This window comes from Lissotriton vulgaris, chromosome 7, assembly GCF_964263255.1.
Source record: "Lissotriton vulgaris chromosome 7, aLisVul1.2, whole genome shotgun sequence".
NCBI lineage: Eukaryota > Metazoa > Chordata > Amphibia > Caudata > Salamandridae > Lissotriton > Lissotriton vulgaris.
The window spans coordinates 480,079,098-480,100,217 of NC_141695.1; the positions used below are offsets into that span (position 1 = coordinate 480,079,098).

The 21,120-nt window shown below is 46.0% G+C and overlaps 1 protein-coding gene across 1 annotated transcript in view; it reads right to left on the reverse strand.

Annotated features, from left to right (window-relative positions):
• The window catches only part of LOC147701913 (cytosolic phospholipase A2 gamma-like), a 1,137,524-nt gene that overhangs the window by 542,007 nt on the left and 574,397 nt on the right, over nucleotides 1-21,120 (reverse strand). Inside the window, exon 9 of the mRNA XM_086930543.1 lies at nucleotides 10,068-10,145. Within this exon, the coding sequence (XP_086786669.1) occupies nucleotides 10,068-10,145 (78 nt within the window). The remainder of the gene's footprint in view (nucleotides 1-10,067; nucleotides 10,146-21,120) is intronic.

Genomic DNA, 21,120 nt, shown 5'->3' on the forward strand with positions numbered 1-21,120 from the left:
GCGAATACTCTCTCCATCAAAATCTGCTCCTTTCCCACATGTATAGAGGAGCTGGGTATCATCGGCATAGGAAAAGATCTGGGCCCCAAACGTCTCCGCCAATGCCGCCAAGGGGGTCATGAAGATGTTACCGCCATGCGTGCGGCGCTCCCGCCCATGGTATTATGATGGGCCCGCCACCGCAGCGGTCGGATTCCGCAGCCTTAATATTATGGCGGGCGGTGCTGGCAGCAACACCTCTGCAACGCAAAAACAAGCACATTGTGCATTTCACTGTACTACGTGGCAGGCACAGCACTGTGCCTGCCACTTGTTGCAGTGAAATGTAGGGGGAGTACCGATGTACCCCCCCCAGGTGCACCCACACCCCCCAACATGAGGGGGGCCTGCAACGGGCCCTCAAACACAATCCCCGACAGCCTTTCCATAGCGGAGAGACCGCTGCAGAAAAGCTGGCTTCCGCATGCATCCTAATCTAAATAGTGGAAAAAGCTAGGCACCAGCAACATTTTAGCAGTCCAGCTCCACCCCCCAGGTCAGCAGGCAGATTGCAACCGGCGGAAAAGCGACGTACGGATTGTCGCACCTCCGCGGTCACCACCGCCATCATAATCTGACTGGTGGTTTCCACGGTTACGATCGCGGTGCAAAGGCCACCGCCGGCTCGGCAGTGACGATCCGCCCGCCATCATAATTGTAGTGTAGTTCCTATTTTCCCAATAGGCCCTGTGCATTGGAATAACAGTAGTATGGACGTAGAAGTGCGGATCTTCCAGGTCTCCACTGACTATGCAAAACTTAATTGGGTTTGTTACCAACTAGCTCAGAGGTCACTGGAAAATTTCTTGACTGAATAGGAAGTGATCAGCTTCCCTGGTACAGACAAGAAGGGATTCAGTTTTCCAACAACCGCATAAACATTACAACTTTGCTCCTTTAGAATAAGAGTCAATCTCTAGAGTTGTGTGAAACAATAGACAGTTATTTTACTCAGTCAGTTGTGCAGATTACTTTCACCAAAGTGCAGAGAATAGAGAGACGGGCGTTTTCAATAAAAAGGTATTATTTATTGAACAGTCTTTCTTCTCGTGCAAGAGAAATGAATTGCCACAATTGCAAGACTAGTTATTATAAAAAGTGCGTACAGTAAAATGAGGATTGCGAAATAATACTGTAAAAGCATTGATATGGTTTCTTAGCCATACAATGGTTTAAAATGAATAAAATATATACATTCATATATACATTTGACTAACGTACTCAACTGGTGCTTCTAACTATGCCTACCCAGTCTACCTGACCTAAGCCGAATACTTGGGAGGGAGTAAGTAAGTAGCAGTTTTAGTTAAGTTGGTTTTGCCAAGGTTTGCTTCAAGAATTCTCTCTAAGGGTTTAGTCAACACCATACCTCTGGAATAGAATGTTGGAGGTCTTGTATGTCCTTCCAGGACTCGATATCCCAGTCACTCGCAAGAGTAGGCTGGAAACGCCGGAGCTGGATTTTCTCGGCAGGAGAAAAGACAGCGTCTCTCTCAGCGCATCGAGGAGGAGGAGGGCCAGCGTCCGTGGGCAGCTTGTATCTGCTGGGCTCTGCAGGGGACAGCTGTTCTGCTTCTATGTTCACCACACCATCGCTATCATCAATGTCATTGAGGCAGCGTTTGCTTAAGGCAACATTGGTAATATTTATACCTGAAAGGTGCCTTGTTTGACGTAAGTTTTTGGACATAAGACGTCAATAAAGATGTCACTAGGAAGTGATCGCTTCTCAGTGCTCATTAGAGTTCTATTACTAAACAAAACATAGCAAGCGGGGCTTTCCCAGGTTGCTGAGTTTTTATCTTGTTGAAGAACTCGGAGTGTAATCTAGGAATCTTAGATAGTGGCTTCTGCTGTGTCATTTGCTCTAATGAGCTTCAGAGGAAGCTGCAGAGGAAGAGATTCTGAAATGTGGCTCTGATCGTGTTAGGCCAGAGACGAGTTTCTGAAATATCACTCTTGATTGTTTATGCCATTATAGGGGAATAAATGGATTATAGCTGTATAGGGGCATAAGGTCACAGTATTGATCGGGGTCCTAAATTAGAACGCGACATAATAAGCCCCTTAATTACCAAATATCACATGCTCGCAAAAGAAACAATCATGAAATTGATAAGTACTACCAACTAATAAAGAAATTACAAACAAACAATCAAATCATTATAGGTAATTCCAACAAAGGAGGATACGTAGTAATTTGGCCACGAGACAACTACATGGAAGAAGCCACAAAACAATTTAATTATTGGGAATGCTATCAAAAGAGCAGCCTTCAATCAGTATTAACTTCTTGGAACGACTTCTATGCCAAATTACTTGAGCGGAAGAGTGCTGATTCCTGAGCAGTGATGAATTAAAATACCTGAAAAATGATCAACAAACAATGCCGGTGATATACTTCATTTCGAAGGTACATAAACACGCCATCTAACCACCTGGCAGACCGATTATTTCTGCATGGAATAGCTTACTTGAAAACACCTCCTCTACATAGACTTCTTTTTACAGGAGTACGTAAGAACATTGCCGTCGTTTATTCAGGATACCAGTGACTTTCTCAGGTACATCAACAATCTTGAATGAAGGTCTGACTACTTACTGATCTCCCTCAACGTTACTTTGCTGTACACAAGCATCCATCATCAAGATGGCATAAAGGCAGTTGAATATTATTTGGGCTCTAGGCCAATGCATTTATACCAACATAACTAAATTCTTGTGAACATGGTTGCCTTCTGTTTACAAAACAATTACTTTCTATTTCAGAATCAAGTATTCCAGCAACAATGTGGTGTAGCAATGGGGGCTTGCTTTTCACCAAGTTATGCTTGTCTCCACAAGGGATGGTGGGAAGAACAAGTTTTCAAAGTTAAATATGAGAGCAAATTTAATAATTATGTTATAGCCTGATTAAGGTTTATTGACAATTTGTTCATGACATGGAGGGGCATAGAAGCAAGTGCACTCACATTCGTTGAACAAATAAATATGAATATGTTGAATTTATACTTTACCGCAACCATCAGCAAACAATGAGTGTGCTTCTCAGATGTTGAGATCTATACAACAGGTGGCAAAAATGAAACCAAATTACACCGAAAAAAGACAGCTAGTAACAATTTATTGCATGCCACAGTCATCATCCCAAACACCTCATACAAAGCATCACGTATGGCTAGATGCTGAGGATCAGAAGAATCTGTAGCAATGACACTGATTGCTTCAGAGACAGAGGTGATGATTTTGGGGTCCCCCCAAACCTGGGGGTGGGGTGGGACACGCAGACTCCTTGAACACAAAGAGCATATCATGCTCAATGATTGTGGTGGTCCATCCTCATAGGACCCCCCCAAGCAAAGCTAAGGGCAAAAATACAATGCCAACCAAAGGCCCAGCAAAAATTCTCCTCAATGCCACACAATTTATAACTCAAATATCAGTTTAACATATATTTTGGTAATTCTTCGATCTTGTATCAAGTATCAGTTTATGAGTCCTGAAAATAAACACATTTTCAACTCAAAGACATAATCTCAATTATGTTGTTAGCATGTTATTTCAGCCAAGCAAACACTCCTAATCAATAAGCTGGGTTGCACACAGGTGAGCTATTTAATTAAAGATCTACCAGACTCACAGACTACTCATTGAAGAAGTCTGGCTAGTCTGTCCCTTTGTTTTCAACAAAAAGGAGATCTGGAATTATCACTCTGCGGATTAGGATACATGACCAAACTGACATGTTTTGTGAGATTGAGGACATCACAGTTCTTAGCCACAGTGTAGAGACTACATATGGCTAGAGTGACCCTTGGTGTGAGACACACAGAGCTCCTTAAACCAACAATTGATGCACAGCATGTCTCATAAAAGACAGACACTGCAATAAAAATGATTTCCCTTGCAGGTCTCCATTCCTGCATTCCGAAGAATGATAAGCTGTTCAATTAGAATGCTGCTGTGTGCAAAAGCTGTGAATGCTTCATATGTCGGGGATTGCACATGAGTTCATGAATTTGGTATGTTCTGATGTTATATGTGTGCACTGACTGTATCTGTGCATAACAAGATGATGCTCATCTACATGGTGTACTTTTCACAAGGTGAATGCTTTGGGCCATCGTACATGAAGACTCGATATAAGGAATCATAGAGTGCAACAAATAATGATTTGCAATTTGCGATTCCTTAAATGGAATGTACGTCAATGAATTGGTTTGTTTGCAATTTGTGCACTGACTTTTATCAAACCCATTGGTTTTTTGAGAACCAAACTATGTATTAGTAAGTTTGTTCTCAAAATGCCGATTTGCAGTGCGTCATAATTCTACAAACCTAATATGCATGAGGTCGTTCATACATTTTGATCCATACGATTGGCTACATTCACAGGCATTGTGTCCCGATGAAGTCAGCAGAGAAACATGTCTGTGATTGCTTTTAACCCTATCAGTGCTGCCGTCGGGCTACATACATTTACTCACGAGGCAGACCCCCCCAAAACCCCTGCAGATGAGCAAACCCAGACCGAGCTGTCGCCTCCGGCCCCTCTAACCACAGAGAATATCTGAGAGATGCAGGACACTTGAGAGCACGCCTGGTTGCAGGCCTATTTAGAACCCCCCATGGGCAACGCTTCAGGCGCCACAGCAGCTGTGTCACCGCTCCCCCTCTCGTGCATCTTCTGATATGTCCCCACACCCCATCGAGAAACCACAATCACCTCAATAACAGAAATCCTATTATGTCGCGGCTAGAACCCCCCCAGACACCCTACTTTCCCTATTGTTAATCCCCCACAGTTGGGAATAGTTGAATGTTAGACCGGCAGATAATCCGGCCACAGTTCTACATTGGGGACACATATAGCTATGATAACTTACAAAGATTTTGGGACACTCCTGCATTAATGACCCAACCTAATAAGCCTACAGTGGTAGCCCACACCCGGCTGAGACATAATGTCAAGAGAGGACCAACAGAGCAGTATTAGACACACCCACCACCACTTACTGATGGGATGCACACTATAGCCTCTTCAACGCACCACGATATTCATAGATCTGGTCGCACATTGGGCACACGTGACTCCTGACGTATTGAGGATTAAGACCTATGGTCATGAGACTTGCATTTTACCTATTGGATTTAAGAATGTACTAATGAATTGAGTTCTATTGCCATGATCTTTTGATGGTTAAAACCCAATAAACAAATTTAAACCAAAAATAAATCAGTGCTGCCGTCGGCCATTTGACGTTTGAAGCACTACCTGGCTGGTGTTGCGAACGTTCAACGGCCGACGTGGCCCGCACACTCTACAAAACGCATGCACTGTGCCGAAATAAGAGCGGCAGTAAACAGGTTAAATAAAGCAACATTCTTTTTAGACCCAGACCATTTCCAATTAAGGAAAATGGTATGCGTTTATAATAAATAAAAATGCACAGACCTTTTTTATAAGCAGGCATTGGTCTCATGGAGTTTTTGGCGAACATTCACAAAGGGGATGTTGTCCCCTGAGGACCACTTCCCATTTGCGAGCATCTTATCACCTCCTTTAAAGGAATTATAAAATATTAATGTTTTGCAACCGGATTTTGGTTGCAAAAAATTAATACACAGCATAAAGATTTGGTATATGGAAGGGATGCCCTTAACATGCCATTTCCAAATACTGAATCTTTCCTTATTTCCAAGCCCAATCCCAATTAGTGATTTGGTAATAATCTATTACTTTTAGCTCAAATACATTGGGCACTGAAAAAGCAGTGCCACAGTGTGAAGGATTAAAAAAAGCCCTTTTGCTGTTGGAAAGACTCTGATTTTATGAATAGGTGCCTTACTGACCGTAAAATAGCTGCATACAATAGGGCCCAGGTAACAGGTTACTGATTCACAATTTGGAAATTGGTAAATAAAAAAAGCCCTTTGCTTTCGGAAAAGCTCTGATTTTATGATATTAAGCCATAGTGACCATAAAATGGTTTTGTACATGAGGCCCATGGTTTGTTTATGTGCAGGGTATTTTGCTTGCTATCATGCAGATAGCAAGCAAAGGCCTGGAGGAACTTCAAATCTACGGAAGCCCACAAAAACTTCAGAGCCGCCACCAGCGTCCACCACCAACTCATCAGAAATATAAGAAAGAAAGCGATCAAAGACAGAATCTCCATGCTTGCACACAAAAGCAAAGAACTCTTCAGCATCATCAAGGAGTTTGCCTAACCCATCAGTGAATCTACACACATCCCTCCCTCACAGGATCTCTGCGACAAACTCAGCATTTTCTTCCTCCACAAAATCAAGAACATTTACGACAATTTCAACGAAGAAAGCCAGCACACATAACCCTCACCTACCTCCTCCGACACATTGAAGCCAACGCTCGGCAGCTGGACAGCCCTCACCACTGAACACACACTGAAGGCGATGAAGCCAATCCACTCCGGGGCCCCCCTAGGCCCCTGCCCCCACCACATCTTCAACAGAGCCGCCGACAACATTGCCCCCATGCTTCACCACACCATCAACCGCTCCCTGGCAAACGCATCCATCCACTATGCTTGGAAGCATGCTGAGATCAACCCCCTCCTGAAGAAACCCTAACCGGACCCCACCGACCTAAAAAACTGCAGAACCCTCTCCCTGCTCCTGTTCCCAACAAAAGTCCTCGAGAAAGCCATCAACAGCAAACACGCCAACTTCATGAAAGAGCACAACATCCTTGACTCCTCCCAATCTGGCTTCGGACACTGCCCTACTCATCGCAACAGATGACATCTGCTCCTTCCTGGACAGAGGAACTAAAGTAGCCCTCATCCTCCACGACCTTTCAGTTGCCTTTGACACAGTCTCTCACTGCACCCTAATACGCAGACCTCACCGAGCAGGGATCCAGGACAAGGCTCTCGACTGGATCTACTGATTCCTCTCCAGCAGAACACAGTGGGTCAGTCTCCCTACCTTCCTCTTGGACCCCACATCGACCACCTGCAGAGTCCCCCAAGGATCATCCATCAGCCCCACGTTGTTCAACATCTACATGGCTTCGCTCGACCCCCATCGACAGAACCCACAGACTCAAAATTGTTTCATACGCAGACGACACCTAGCTCATCCTCTCCCTTTCCAATGAGCCCAAGACAGCCAAACACAACTTTCAAAAAGGCATGGAAGCAGTTGCCAAATGGATAAAGTTAAGGGAAGAACACATACTTTTACGTTTTGCATGTCCTGGTAGAAAAAAACCCTACATTCATTTTTCAATTCTGTGAGGCCAAGTTCTCTCATAGTTTATGTTTGAAAATTCCTTAATACACTTTTAAGCTGTATTTCCTGGTTTGGAAGAAGTAGCTGATCCTGTTTCATATGTTTGGAATGGTAATGATAAATCATCTTTACTGGTAAAGTTAGATTTAACATTACTATTTTAGAAATGCCACTTTTGGAAAGTGGGAATGTATCTGCTGTTACAGCCCTGCATGCCTACAGACTGTATTCAATAGGAGTCTGAGGTGGGTGACAAATACACGTTGTGCAATCCCTCTAGACAGCAACAGAGGAAGGATAGATATGCCTAAGTACTCATCTACTTTCTAATGGCTCTTCCTGGGCAGGAAGGGAGGGAGCGGCTGACACTAACACCTCAATTGGCAGTACCCTGTCCCCAAACAAATCTGACAATCTGGAGCCCGGGCTGTGAAGAAAGGACCTGAGTGCACTTAAAAGACTCTTCTTTGAAGTCACCCCCACCTCAAAGGCACAACTGGGTATAAATACTGGGTCTCTGACTCCACCAGATTAGACACTTCTGGATCTACAACTGGACTCTGTCAGAAGAACCACCGTGCTGTAATAAGGACTGACTCTGCTGGATTGTTGACCTGGAAGACTTGCTTTTCTGCTGTGCCCCCCTGCTGCCTGAGCTCTCTGACCTTGCTAAGGAGTGCTGGACTCTGTATTTCCATTAATGTTATCTCAAAGGGCTTGTTATCTTGCCTCCTGTTGCTTAAAACTCAGGGTTATCAAAGTCTCATCTCCTGCTCGTGTGCCTAGTTCACACCCTGTTTTGTCGAAGTAGAAACCGGTGCATTGAACTCTAAAACACAGCATTGCTTCCGGAGACACTGCTTGCTGCCACTGCCTAGAGAAGATAGATGCTGCATCCCTCCAGCATGGATTAACCTTGTGCATTGTCCTAGGAACCGCCACACTCAGAACCGGCTGAAAGCACCCAACACATCCCCACCACAGCATGAAGAAAATTAATACATCACCTCCACTGCGGACCTGACATAGAGGCATCCTTCCCTGCATCTCGCTGTTGTGTCAGGGTACTCTGATGGGCGAACCTGTAGGCCTTCTGTCCCTGGCCTGTACTCCATTGCGGTCAGCTTGTACTGTTGACTTTGTCCCGGTCCTACACGACCAGATAATCCCCGTAGGTGCTTATTGTGTCTAGGCGATATAACTCTATTTATTCTTTCAAAAAATCATACTGCAACTTCTATTTATTGGATATTTTGTTGATGTGCTCTTCATTTATTTATAAAATTATTGTCTATCTTTCTAAACTGGTGTTGAGTCTTTTGGTGGTGTTTTCATTGTGTTACTGTGTATATTTGTGTGTGTGTGTGTTGCAGAAATACTTTACAAAGTGCCTGTTTAGATAAGCCAGACGGCTCTGCACCAAGCTACCAGAAGGTGAGCTCAGGTTGTCTTTTAGTTTGTATCTGACTAACCCTGTCTAGAGTGGTGGTCCCTATCTGGACAGGGTACATATCTCCGTCAGCTGGTGACCCCATTTCTAATAGCCTCTCTTGTACTCATTCAGTTCTCTGTACTTTTTGCTTCTACAACTGTTACAGATAAATCATTTCTTCTGTGACCCTGATTCTCTAGCCCCCCCTTAGTAGTAGTTGTTTATGTTTCAGAGTGTGATCATATCAGGCCTGTGCGCAGTACGCAGAGTTTTGCTACACAGAACTCAGCGAAGTTACAAAAAAATGCAGTTTGTGGTGGTATTCCTGCCGCTCGGGTAGAAATTCCACCAGAGCGGCAGCTCACGCATTGTGAAGTTACCGTCCGCAATCGCAAACTTACAGTTCGCAATCGCTTCGCGAAGCGGAGTTTTCTACGCTCCACAAGCTCCGCAGATTGCGGAGTGCAGAAAACTCCGCGAACGGAGCGAAGTTCATTGCCCCGGCCTAGATCATATTCCCCAGCCACACAAACCACTGGATTTCTAGAAATGCAATGTGGTGGATCACTGAATTAATACCCACTAGGGTTATATCACAGACACTCTGGAGCCCAGAGCAGTTTGAAGGTCTAATGACAACATGGGGTGAGAGATTAAGTGCAGCTCCTGAGCATAATCCCCAAACTCATGCAATCGATGATTCTGCCTACAAGGCTGTAAAAAGCCACAACCTGCATTTCCGAAGGTCCCCTTGTCCAAACTGGTGGTGTTTCTCATGGATATAGGCAACTCTCCTCTGAAAACCAGCACATGCCCAAATGTGTGAACCCCCAGTTCTTCTGTCACCCTTGGTAACCCATGGTCACCTGAAGAGGTGTGGGATTGAGATTTGGAGGGCACAGCTAAGAAATTTCCCGTTTCACAGACTTCGTCTCTTGAGCATGTCAGTCTAATCTCCTTGGATGCTGTCATACTTTCAGTTGCTCATGCTGTTGTCTCTTCATCAGACCTGTTTTTCCTCAGTAGGTCAACTCTTTTACCACTAGTGAAATAAGGAGGCTCTGCTGTATTAACATCAGCTGAGAGGACCACATTGGGCATGAATGGCAAAAGATAGTAGAGGGAGCAGTCCAGCAAGACAGGTCTCATAGAAAATTATTATGTCACAACAGCTCACCTTGCAGAAATGGTCACGTTCAGGTTCATTGTTTTGTACCAAGACTAACAACATTTTATCCCTTCTTTCACTGTAGACCTTTGGCTTTCACTTTTTACAGGGCAATGGCTAAAACTGCAATGGAAATTATTAGAAATAGCATACCTTTTCGCAAAAGGACCGCATCCAGTAGTGGAACCAACCCATTTTGAACTGGATCTTTAAAGATTTTCGCAACAAAGTCTATGATAAAAGAAACAGATGCTATATAATTAGTTGAAACAAGTGAATACATTTACCATCACCAATTTATTCTTCACTATATAAAGCGACCCTTTAGCTCCAAAAAGGGAAGAGAAAATAAAACAACATTAATCAAGCACAAATAGAGAACTCAAGTCAAAGACATAGAAAGAAAACGTAAAACATGGATAGATGTCAATTTAAGAAAACTGCGAAATAGTAAACTGATCTTTGTCTTCTCCACGTGGGTAATGTGTTTTTTTGGATAATCAGTAAGGGTAGCCACATATCAACACTCACATTTGGATAGGTATTCAAACATCCTGGGGTTGAGGCGTAGATTTGTTGCAGTACATTGTTTCTGGAATCATATATTCAGCCTGGAAAGTGAAATCAGTTCTGCAAAGCTATCCTTCATTAGGTTACCCAGCCCTACCCCAGTTAGTATGCCTAGGTCATTTCCACCACAGTGCACAATCATGAGGTGAGGAACTTGGCAAATAAAGAGTGGTTTGAACCAAAGCCAGCAACTGATGAAACTTTAACCCTCCCTGGCCAAACCAAGCAATTTCCATATATGGCAAACCCAAGTCCCTGTCAATAGCTCTCTTTTTTTCCAGCCTCTTCATTCCACTAGACATAGCTGTGGTCAACAATCCACACTCTAAGCATTTTGAAGTGAAGGGTCAATAACAGTCAGGACAAGGCTGGATCTTAATGAGGGAGTTTTCCTAATGAAAAGCAGTTAAAATGTTTTTGAAGATATATTTAATGTGTTGAATGCATTAGCCAGAAGTCCTATTTTTGGCTGTTGTTTGAAAAAAAGACATGTAATGCAGACATGGATATGCTTTCAAATCTGTGGAGTAAACCACACCTGCTGTATTTTATTTGGAAGTAGCCTGCTCCTTCTAGGATGTGCTCTGAACATGTGACCCACTGGTTCCATTCAGTTGCTGGATACACTGAGATAAGAGTGTATTGGAGGTGGGAGGAGAGCATGGTGGCTGCTTGCTGAGCTGCCACTTTTACCTGAAGCACTCATGTCCTGGTTTGAGATGATTTTGAGTCTCTTAGAAAGACTCGCCTTACCGTCTGAACCTTACTGGGTTTCAGCTGCAGGCTTGCTTCTTTCCGTGGGGGCTCGGCTGCTGTGGCTGCTTTGGCTGGGGATGTGCCTGGGAAGACGGTGGCCCTCGGTTATGTCTGCCCGACTCAGTGGTTGGGGGCTGTCCTTGAGCTCAGGAGGGGCCATAGAGCAGCGGCATATGGGCTCCTCCGGGTCAGGGGTGGTAGTGTCAGCACTTGTCAACACCACAGCGTCCCAGAGAGGAACTCTCTGGACGAGGAAACACAGGAGGAGCTGGCTCCAACCAGCCAAGCTACCTTGGATCCATCATTGCAGTTACAACAGGAGAAGCAGGTAAAAGGTTCCAGGAGATGCATGCTAGCCCATTACCCCAAGTGAGACCTACTAGTGTTCCTTTTGTGAAGGGGACTAAAACAGGCAAAAAGCATGGGGGGCGACCCTGAGGCAAGTGAAACTAAAATTGGGTGGTATCAAACAGCTCCAGAGGAGGCTGGTAGGGGGGGCAGTGGTAAAAGTCAGGGAACCAGGGGTCCTTCCAACATAGATGCGGTCACCAGCAGCTCTGTTGCAGTCGTACGAGGTCAAAGGTAGGAGCATTAAGGCAGGAAGGGCCAAAAGTAATCCCCTTGATTCCAAAGTTAGGATCACCCCTTCCTTGAGGTCATACTTTAAAGTACAACCAGAGGTATTGGACATTTTTAATCAGGGCGAGGCTATCCGAAGAAGATCGGCAGGGCAACTAGCCTCAAAGTCAGCTCCCGATAGTAAGGAGGCCGCTGTTGGCTCCCTGTCCCTAGATGTAACCCCAACTTTTCTTAGTGAGAGTGGAATAACGGTGGGTCCAGATAAGGCGAAGGAGTCCGCTGGGCAGACGGCCTCAGCCTTGCTACCAGTAACAGTCACGATAAATGGGTAGATAAAGGCACCAAGGACCATGAAGCAAGAAGACCCCCAGTGGCTTTTTTGGAGGTTCTTTTCTCTACACTCTCGGAGGACATTATGAAGGGGTTCTTGGTTTCCGCTGCTAACCAGGGAGAGATTAGGAACTTCAGCGAGTCATTGAAGAGGAAAGTGGATCTCTTGAATATAAGAACTGAGACCTTTAGAGAACACTGTCAGAGAGCTAAAAGATCGTCTTAGGGCCGCTAAAGCGGATATTCAGTCCCTCAAGAGGGAGGAAGTGGCCCTTCGTGACAGGTTGGAGTTGCTGGAGAACAACTCTCAAAGGAACAATCTGCGTATCCTGAATGTTCATGAGGGGAGTGAAGGGACAGACCTAAAGTCATATATGATCTCATTGCTGAAAGAAATCTTGAGATTCAGAAAAGGGGGTGGTGATGAACAGAGTGCCTGAATTAAGCAGACCACTCTTTCCCAGTCCAAAGATCAGGGCTTGATCCATCACCGTTATTTATCTCACTGCACCATCCCAGCTCAGAACCTGGCTATATGCAAATCAGTCTGTCCCTGGCCCAGTGCATCATGGGAACAGGGCAGACTAAACTACCAAGCCAATTCTTCACCAGAAAGGAGACAAGCTACCGGGGACCGGTTTCTGGCATTTCAGCCGTCTTCAGCCCGGCTTGCTTGAATCCTGATGGTGCAGTGAGAAAGGGACTCATGTCTGAGTATACCCTGCCACACCTATAGTGGCCAAAAACGATTCAGTAAAGGGGGTGGTGATGAACAGAGTGTCTGAATTAAGCAGACCACTCTTTCCCAGTCCAAAGATCAGGGCTTGATCCATCACCGTTATTTATCTCACTGCACCATCCCAGCTCAGAACCTGGCTATATGCAAATCAGTCTGTCCCTGGCCCAGTGCATCATGGGAACAGGGCAGACTAAACTACCAAGCCAATTCTTCACCAGAAAGGAGACAAGCTACCGGGGACCGGTTTCTGGCATTTCAGCCGTCTTCGGCCCGGCTTGCTTGAATCCTGATGGTGCAGTGAGAAAGGGACTCATGTCTGAGTATACCCTGCCACACCTATAGTGGCCAAAAACGATTCAGAAAAGGGGGTGGTGATGAACAGAGTGTCTGAATTAAGCAGACCACTCTTTCCCAGTCCAAAGATCAGGGCTTGATCCATCACCGTTATTTATCTCACTGCACCATCCCAGCTCAGAACCTGGCTATATGCAAATCAGTCTGTCCCTGGCCCAGTGCATCATGGGAACAGGGCAGACTAAACTACCAAGCCAATTCTTCACCAGAAAGGAGACAAGCTACCGGGGACCGGTTTCTGGCATTTCAGCCGTCTTCGGCCCGGCTTGCTTGAATCCTGATGGTGCAGTGAGAAAGGGACTCATGTCTGAGTATACCCTGCCACACCTATAGTGGCCAAAAACGATTCAGAAAAGGGGGTGGTGATGAACAGAGTGTCTGAATTAAGCAGACCACTCTTTCCCAGTCCAAAGATCAGGGCTTGATCCATCACCGTTATTTATCTCACTGCACCATCCCAGCTCAGAACCTGGCTATATGCAAATCAGTCTGTCCCTGGCCCAGTGCATCATGGGAACAGGGCAGACTAAACTACCAAGCCAATTCTTCACCAGAAAGGAGACAAGCTACCGGGGACCGGTTTCTGGCATTTCAGCCGTCTTCGGCCCGGCTTGCTTGAATCCTGATGGTGCAGTGAGAAAGGGACTCATGTCTGAGTATACCCTGCCACACCTATAGTGGCCAAAAACGATTCAGAAAAGGGGGTGGTGATGAACAGAGTGTCTGAATTAAGCAGACCACTCTTTCCCAGTCCAAAGATCAGGGCTTGATCCATCACCGTTATTTATCTCACTGCACCATCCCAGCTCAGAACCTGGCTATATGCAAATCAGTCTGTCCCTGGCCCAGTGCATCATGGGAACAGGGCAGACTAAACTACCAAGCCAATTCTTCACCAGAAAGGAGACAAGCTACCGGGGACCGGTTTCTGGCATTTCAGCCGTCTTCGGCCCGGCTTGCTTGAATCCTGATGGGGCAGTGAGAAAGGGACTCATGTCTGAGTATACCCTGCCACACCTATAGTGGCCAAAAACGATTCAGAAAAGGGGGTGGTGATGAACAGAGTGTCTGAATTAAGCAGACCACTCTTTCCCAGTCCAAAGATCAGGGCTTGATCCATCACCGTTATTTATCTCACTGCACCATCCCAGCTCAGAACCTGGCTATATGCAAATCAGTCTGTCCCTGGCCCAGTGCATCATGGGAACAGGGCAGACTAAACTACCAAGCCAATTCTTCACCAGAAAGGAGACAAGCTACCGGGGACCGGTTTCTGGCATTTCAGCCGTCTTCGGCCCGGCTTGCTTGAATCCTGATGGTGCAGTGAGAAAGGGACTCATGTCTGAGTATACCCTGCCACACCTATAGTGGCCAAAAACGATTCAGAAAAGGGGGTGGTGATGAACAGAGTGTCTGAATTAAGCAGACCACTCTTTCCCAGTCCAAAGATCAGGGCTTGATCCATCACCGTTATTTATCTCACTGCACCATCCCAGCTCAGAACCTGGCTATATGCAAATCAGTCTGTCCCTGGCCCAGTGCATCATGGGAACAGGGCAGACTAAACTACCAAGCCAATTCTTCACCAGAAAGGAGACAAGCTACCGGGGACCGGTTTCTGGCATTTCAGCCGTCTTCGGCCCGGCTTGCTTGAATCCTGATGGTGCAGTGAGAAAGGGACTCATGTCTGAGTATACCCTGCCACACCTATAGTGGCCAAAAACGATTCAGAAAAGGGGGTGGTGATGAACAGAGTGTCTGAATTAAGCAGACCACTCTTTCCCAGTCCAAAGATCAGGGCTTGATCCATCACCGTTATTTATCTCACTGCACCATCCCAGCTCAGAACCTGGCTATATGCAAATCAGTCTGTCCCTGGCCCAGTGCATCATGGGAACAGGGCAGACTAAACTACCAAGCCAATTCTTCACCAGAAAGGAGACAAGCTACCGGGGACCGGTTTCTGGCATTTCAGCCGTCTTCGGCCCGGCTTGCTTGAATCCTGATGGTGCAGTGAGAAAGGGACTCATGTCTGAGTATACCCTGCCACACCTATAGTGGCCAAAAACGATTCAGAAAAGGGGGTGGTGATGAACAGAGTGTCTGAATTAAGCAGACCACTCTTTCCCAGTCCAAAGATCAGGGCTTGATCCATCACCGTTATTTATCTCACTGCACCATCCCAGCTCAGAACCTGGCTATATGCAAATCAGTCTGTCCCTGGCCCAGTGCATCATGGGAACAGGGCAGACTAAACTACCAAGCCAATTCTTCACCAGAAAGGAGACAAGCTACCGGGGACCGGTTTCTGGCATTTCAGCCGTCTTCGGCCCGGCTTGCTTGAATCCTGATGGTGCAGTGAGAAATGGACTCATGTCTGAGTATACCCTGCCACACCTATAGTGGCCAAAAACGATTCAGAAAAGGGGGTGGTGATGAACAGAGTGTCTGAATTAAGCAGACCACTCTTTCCCAGTCCAACGATCAGGGCTTGATCCATCACCGTTATTTATCTCACTGCACCATCCCAGCTCAGAACCTGGCTATATGCAAATCAGTCTGTCCCTGGCCCAGTGCATCATGGGAACAGGGCAGACTAAACTACCAAGCCAATTCTTCACCAGAAAGGAGACAAGCTACCGGGGACCGGTTTCTGGCATTTCAGCCGTCTTCGGCCCGGCTTGCTTGAATCCTGATGGTGCAGTGAGAAAGGGACTCATGTCTGAGTATACCCTGCCACACCTATAGTGGCCAAAAACGATTCAGACCCAGTGTAAGAATTGGATTTTGTAGTTTGGTTTTCCCTGTTCCCATCATGCACTGGGACAGGAACAGACTAATTTGCATACAGCCAGGTTCTGAAACTGGGATGGTGCAGTGAGCTAAAAAACGGTGTTGGATCTAGCCCTGATCTCTTGACTGGGTGAGAGTTTTCTGCTTAATTCAGAGACTCTGTCCCTCACCACCCCTTGTTGTAAATATTTTTGTCCACCCTAAGCGTGGAAGGGTATACTCAGACATGAGTCCCTTGCTCATTGCTCCATCAGGATTCAAGCAAACCGGGCCGAAGACGGCTGTAATGCCAGAAACCGGTCCCCGGGAGCTTGTTTCCTTCCCAGTGTAAGAATTGGCTTTTGTAGTTTGGTTTGCCCTGTTCCCATCATGCACTGGGACAGGAACAGACTAATTTGCATACAGCCAGGTTCTGAAACTGGGATGGTGCAGTGAGCTAAAAAACGGTGTTGGATCTAGCCCTGATCTCTTGACTGGGTGAGAGTTTTCTGCTTAATTCAGAGACTCTGTCCCTCACCACCCCTTGTTGTAAATATTTTTGTCCACCCTAAGCGTGGAAGGGTATACTCAGACATGAGTCCCTTGCTCATTGCACCATCAGGATTCAAGCAAACCGGGCCGAAGACGGCTGTAATGCCAGAAACCGGTCCCCGGGAGCTTGTTTCCTTCCCAGTGTAAGAATTGGCTTTTGTAGTTTGGTTTGCCCTGTTCCCATCATGCACTGGGACAGGAACAGACTAATTTGCATACAGCCAGGTTCTGAAACTGGGATGGTGCAGTGAGCTAAAAAACGGTGTTGGATCTAGCCCTGATCTCTTGACTGGGTGAGAGTTTTCTGCTTAATTCAGAGACTCTGTCCCTCACCACCCCTTGTTGTAAATATTTTTGTCCACCCTAAGCGTGGAAGGGTATACTCAGACATGAGTCCCTTGCTCATTGCACCATCAGGATTCAAGCAAACCGGGCCGAAGACGGCTGTAATGCCAGAAACCGGTCCCCGGGAGTTTGTTTCCTTCCCAGTGTAAGAATTGGCTTTTGTAGTTTGGTTTGCCCTGTTCCCATCATGCACTGGGACAGGAACAGACTAATTTGCATACAGCCAGGTTCTGAAACTGGGATGGTGCAGTGAGCTAAAAAACGGTGTTGGATCTAGCCCTGATCTCTTGACTGGGTGAGAGTTTTCTGCTTAATTCAGAGACTCTGTCCCTCACCACCCCTTGTTGTAAATATTTTTGTCCACCCTAAGCGTGGAAGGGTATACTCAGACATGAGTCCCTTGCTCATTGCACCATCAGGATTCAAGCAAACCGGGCCGAAGACGGCTGTAATGCCAGAAACCGGTCCCCGGGAGCTTGTTTCCTTCCCAGTGTAAGAATTGGCTTTTGTAGTTTGGTTTGCCCTGTTCCCATCATGCACTGGGACAGGAACAGACTAATTTGCATACAGCCAGGTTCTGAAACTGGGATGGTGCAGTGAGCTAAAAAACGGTGTTGGATCTAGCCCTGATCTCTTGACTGGGTGAGAGTTTTCTGCTTAATTCAGAGACTCTGTCCCTCACCACCCCTTGTTGTAAATATTTTTGTCCACCCTAAGCGTGGAAGGGTATACTCAGACATGAGTCCCTTGCTCATTGCACCATCAGGATTCAAGCAAACCGGGCCGAAGACGGCTGTAATGCCAGAAACCGGTCCCCGGGAGCTTGTTTCCTTCCCAGTGTAAGAATTGGCTTTTGTAGTTTGGTTTGCCCTGTTCCCATCATGCACTGGGACAGGAACAGACTAATTTGCATACAGCCAGGTTCTGAAACTGGGATGGTGCAGTGAGCTAAAAAACGGTGTTGGATCTAGCCCTGATCTCTTGACTGGGTGAGAGTTTTCTGCTTAATTCAGAGACTCTGTCCCTCACCACCCCTTGTTGTAAATATTTTTGTCCACCCTAAGCGTGGAAGGGTATACTCAGACATGAGTCCCTTGCTCATTGCACCATCAGGATTCAAGCAAACCGGGCCGAAGACGGCTGTAATGCCAGAAACCGGTCCCCGGGAGCTTGTTTCCTTCCCAGTGTAAGAATTGGCTTTTGTAGTTTGGTTTGCCCTGTTCCCATCATGCACTGGGACAGGAACAGACTAATTTGCATACAGCCAGGTTCTGAAACTGGGATGGTGCAGTGAGCTAAAAAACGGTGTTGGATCTAGCCCTGATCTCTTGACTGGGTGAGAGTTTTCTGCTTAATTCAGAGACTCTGTCCCTCACCACCCCTTGTTGTAAATATTTTTGTCCACCCTAAGCGTGGAAGGGTATACTCAGACATGAGTCCCTTGCTCATTGCACCATCAGGATTCAAGCAAACCGGGCCGAAGACGGCTGTAATGCCAGAAACCGGTCCCCGGGAGCTTGTTTCCTTCCCAGTGTAAGAATTGGCTTTTGTAGTTTGGTTTGCCCTGTTCCCATCATGCACTGGGACAGGAACAGACTAATTTGCATACAGCCAGGTTCTGAAACTGGGATGGTGCAGTGAGCTAAAAAACGGTGTTGGATCTAGCCCTGATCTCTTGACTGGGTGAGAGTTTTCTGCTTAATTCAGAGACTCTGTCCCTCACCACCCCTTGTTGTAAATATTTTTGTCCACCCTAAGCGTGGAAGGGTATACTCAGACATGAGTCCCTTGCTCATTGCACCATCAGGATTCAAGCAAACCGGGCCGAAGACGGCTGTAATGCCAGAAACCGGTCCCCGGGAGCTTGTTTCCTTCCCAGTGTAAGAATTGGCTTTTGTAGTTTGGTTTGCCCTGTTCCCATCATGCACTGGGACAGGAACAGACTAATTTGCATACAGCCAGGTTCTGAAACTGGGATGGTGCAGTGAGCTAAAAAACGGTGTTGGATCTAGCCCTGATCTCTTGACTGGGTGAGAGTCTGCTTAATTCAGAGACTCTGTCCCTCACCACCCCTTGTTGTGAAAGAAATCTTGCAGCTTGAAGAATCAGAGGAGGTGCTGAGTAACGATATTCAGACAATCTATAGGGAACCTTTTTTTCAGAAAAAATTGAACAGAACAAAGCCGAGGAAAATCCGCATCAACTTTCATACTTATTCTCTAAAGGAGACGATTCTTAACATCAGCTTAAAGGTGATATCGTTGGGACTTCTCTTTTGAGATCCATTCAGACCTTGCCAGAGTTACTCTTGCTAGACAATGGGAATTGGGCAGGAAGCTTGATGACTTTAAAAAACTTGGTGAGGTCGCCCAATTCAAATTCCCATCAACTCTGAAAATCATGCACAAGAATAAAATTCTTAATATAAGATCTGACTAGGAGGCGGACGAGTTGCTCTAAATCATGGGGAAAGGGGAGTCTTAATGGGTAAATCTGTCCCCAAAGCCAGGCATTGACTCGGTTTATTTGCATATCGGCAGTTCAGGGCAGCCCATAGCAATGGATTCCTAAATTCTTGCCCTCTTTTATGCTCCGATATGATATGACATGATAGTAATAATCATTTAGTTGTTCATCCTTTTGTTTTGATTTTTCTATTAGTCTGGCTCATACTCTGTTTTGTCTACACATAAAGGGACGTGGGGTGCTGATCCGGGAGGTAGCTTCTGGACAACATCTGTCCAGGTAAATGGGAGGGGTTCTCCGGGGGTGGGTTTGGGAAGAGGGGGTGGGGTATGTGGGGGGAGCACAGGGATATAAAACGCAAAATGTCCTCACTCACCTTAGTGTCCATTCAGATGACCGTGGCTAGGGTGCGATTGGTCTGGTGCTGGTTCCTTCCATGTCTTGACCGTGTTAGAGATTTTGGGTCTAAACTTCCATGAAAACAATTCAGTCCTGTACTAGAATGTTAATGGCTTGTGCGTGGGGTCCAGAAGGGCAAAAATATTGCAATATTCAAAAGACTCTCCGGGCAGGTTTCCTCCAGAAAACTCATCTTCTCAAGGAAAAGATCACAGAGATATTCAAAAAAAAAAAATGAGTGGACTCTTTCATTTGTTCAAATCAGACTGCCAACATCAGGGTGTTGCCATACTTAAAAAAAAAACAAGCTAATGCCTGTGTCTTACACTTTTTGGCTGACCCAGGTGGCAGATGGGTACTCCTGAGGGTGACTATCACAGGCTTTCTCCTCACCATGGCCCAAACCAAGACGACCCTTCCTCTCTTAAAAGCATTTTCTTGCATCTCCTACACTACCCAGACCTGGTATTATGGCAGGGGACTTTAATATTTTCCTCAATCCTGAACTTCCTTCTAAGTCCCGGATGTACCTGCAGTCAAGGTTGGCGCAAACCGGCCACTGCAATATTTGGAGAGAAAGATCGGGCAATCCGTTAGGAGTCTCATACTGCAATAGTAAATATCAACACAAGTAGAGAATCAACTATGTTCTGGTCAGACAATGTTTGAGGGGCAAGTTCAAGGACATTGATACCTGACTCCGCATCTGTCTGATCATTCACGGATATCGATGAACCATGACTTGGTGCCGGCCCAGCATCTCAGAGCCTGGACTTTTGATCGAACTTTGCTCCTCGAGGCAGAAGAGATGTCCTACCTATTTAATGGGATTGAATATTTTCTGAAGGTGAATCTTGTCTCTGCTACAATTACTGTGGTTTAAGGCTCCCTAAAGGCTTTTGTAAAGGGCCTAATCACAAGTAGGGTGAGCTTTAGGAATAAAAATCACAGAGGGGAGGTGGCACTCAAGGATGCGGAAATGAAGGCAGTAGAGTTAGATCTGAATAGAGAGGTCGGTTTGGAGGGACAGCAAGAGAATCTGGCTAAACTCAGCAAGTTAAGGGAGCAGTTGGAGACTATTCTCCAAACTAGGGTTATGAGTAGATGGGAGGAAAGCAAGCTTGTCCTTTTCGAGTATGGGGAAGGGACAGGTAAGCTGTTGGCATGGAAGGCCAAGTCCGACAGGCTTAGCAACCAGATTAAACAAATTGACGGTGATGATGGGGTAACTGCTATGTCCTCAGATGAAGGGATAGGTGAAGCATTCTTAGTTTTTTCCCAGAATTTATATCAAGAAGATCGAGGCTAGGGAGTGATTGGACAGGACCACTCTCACACCCCTGA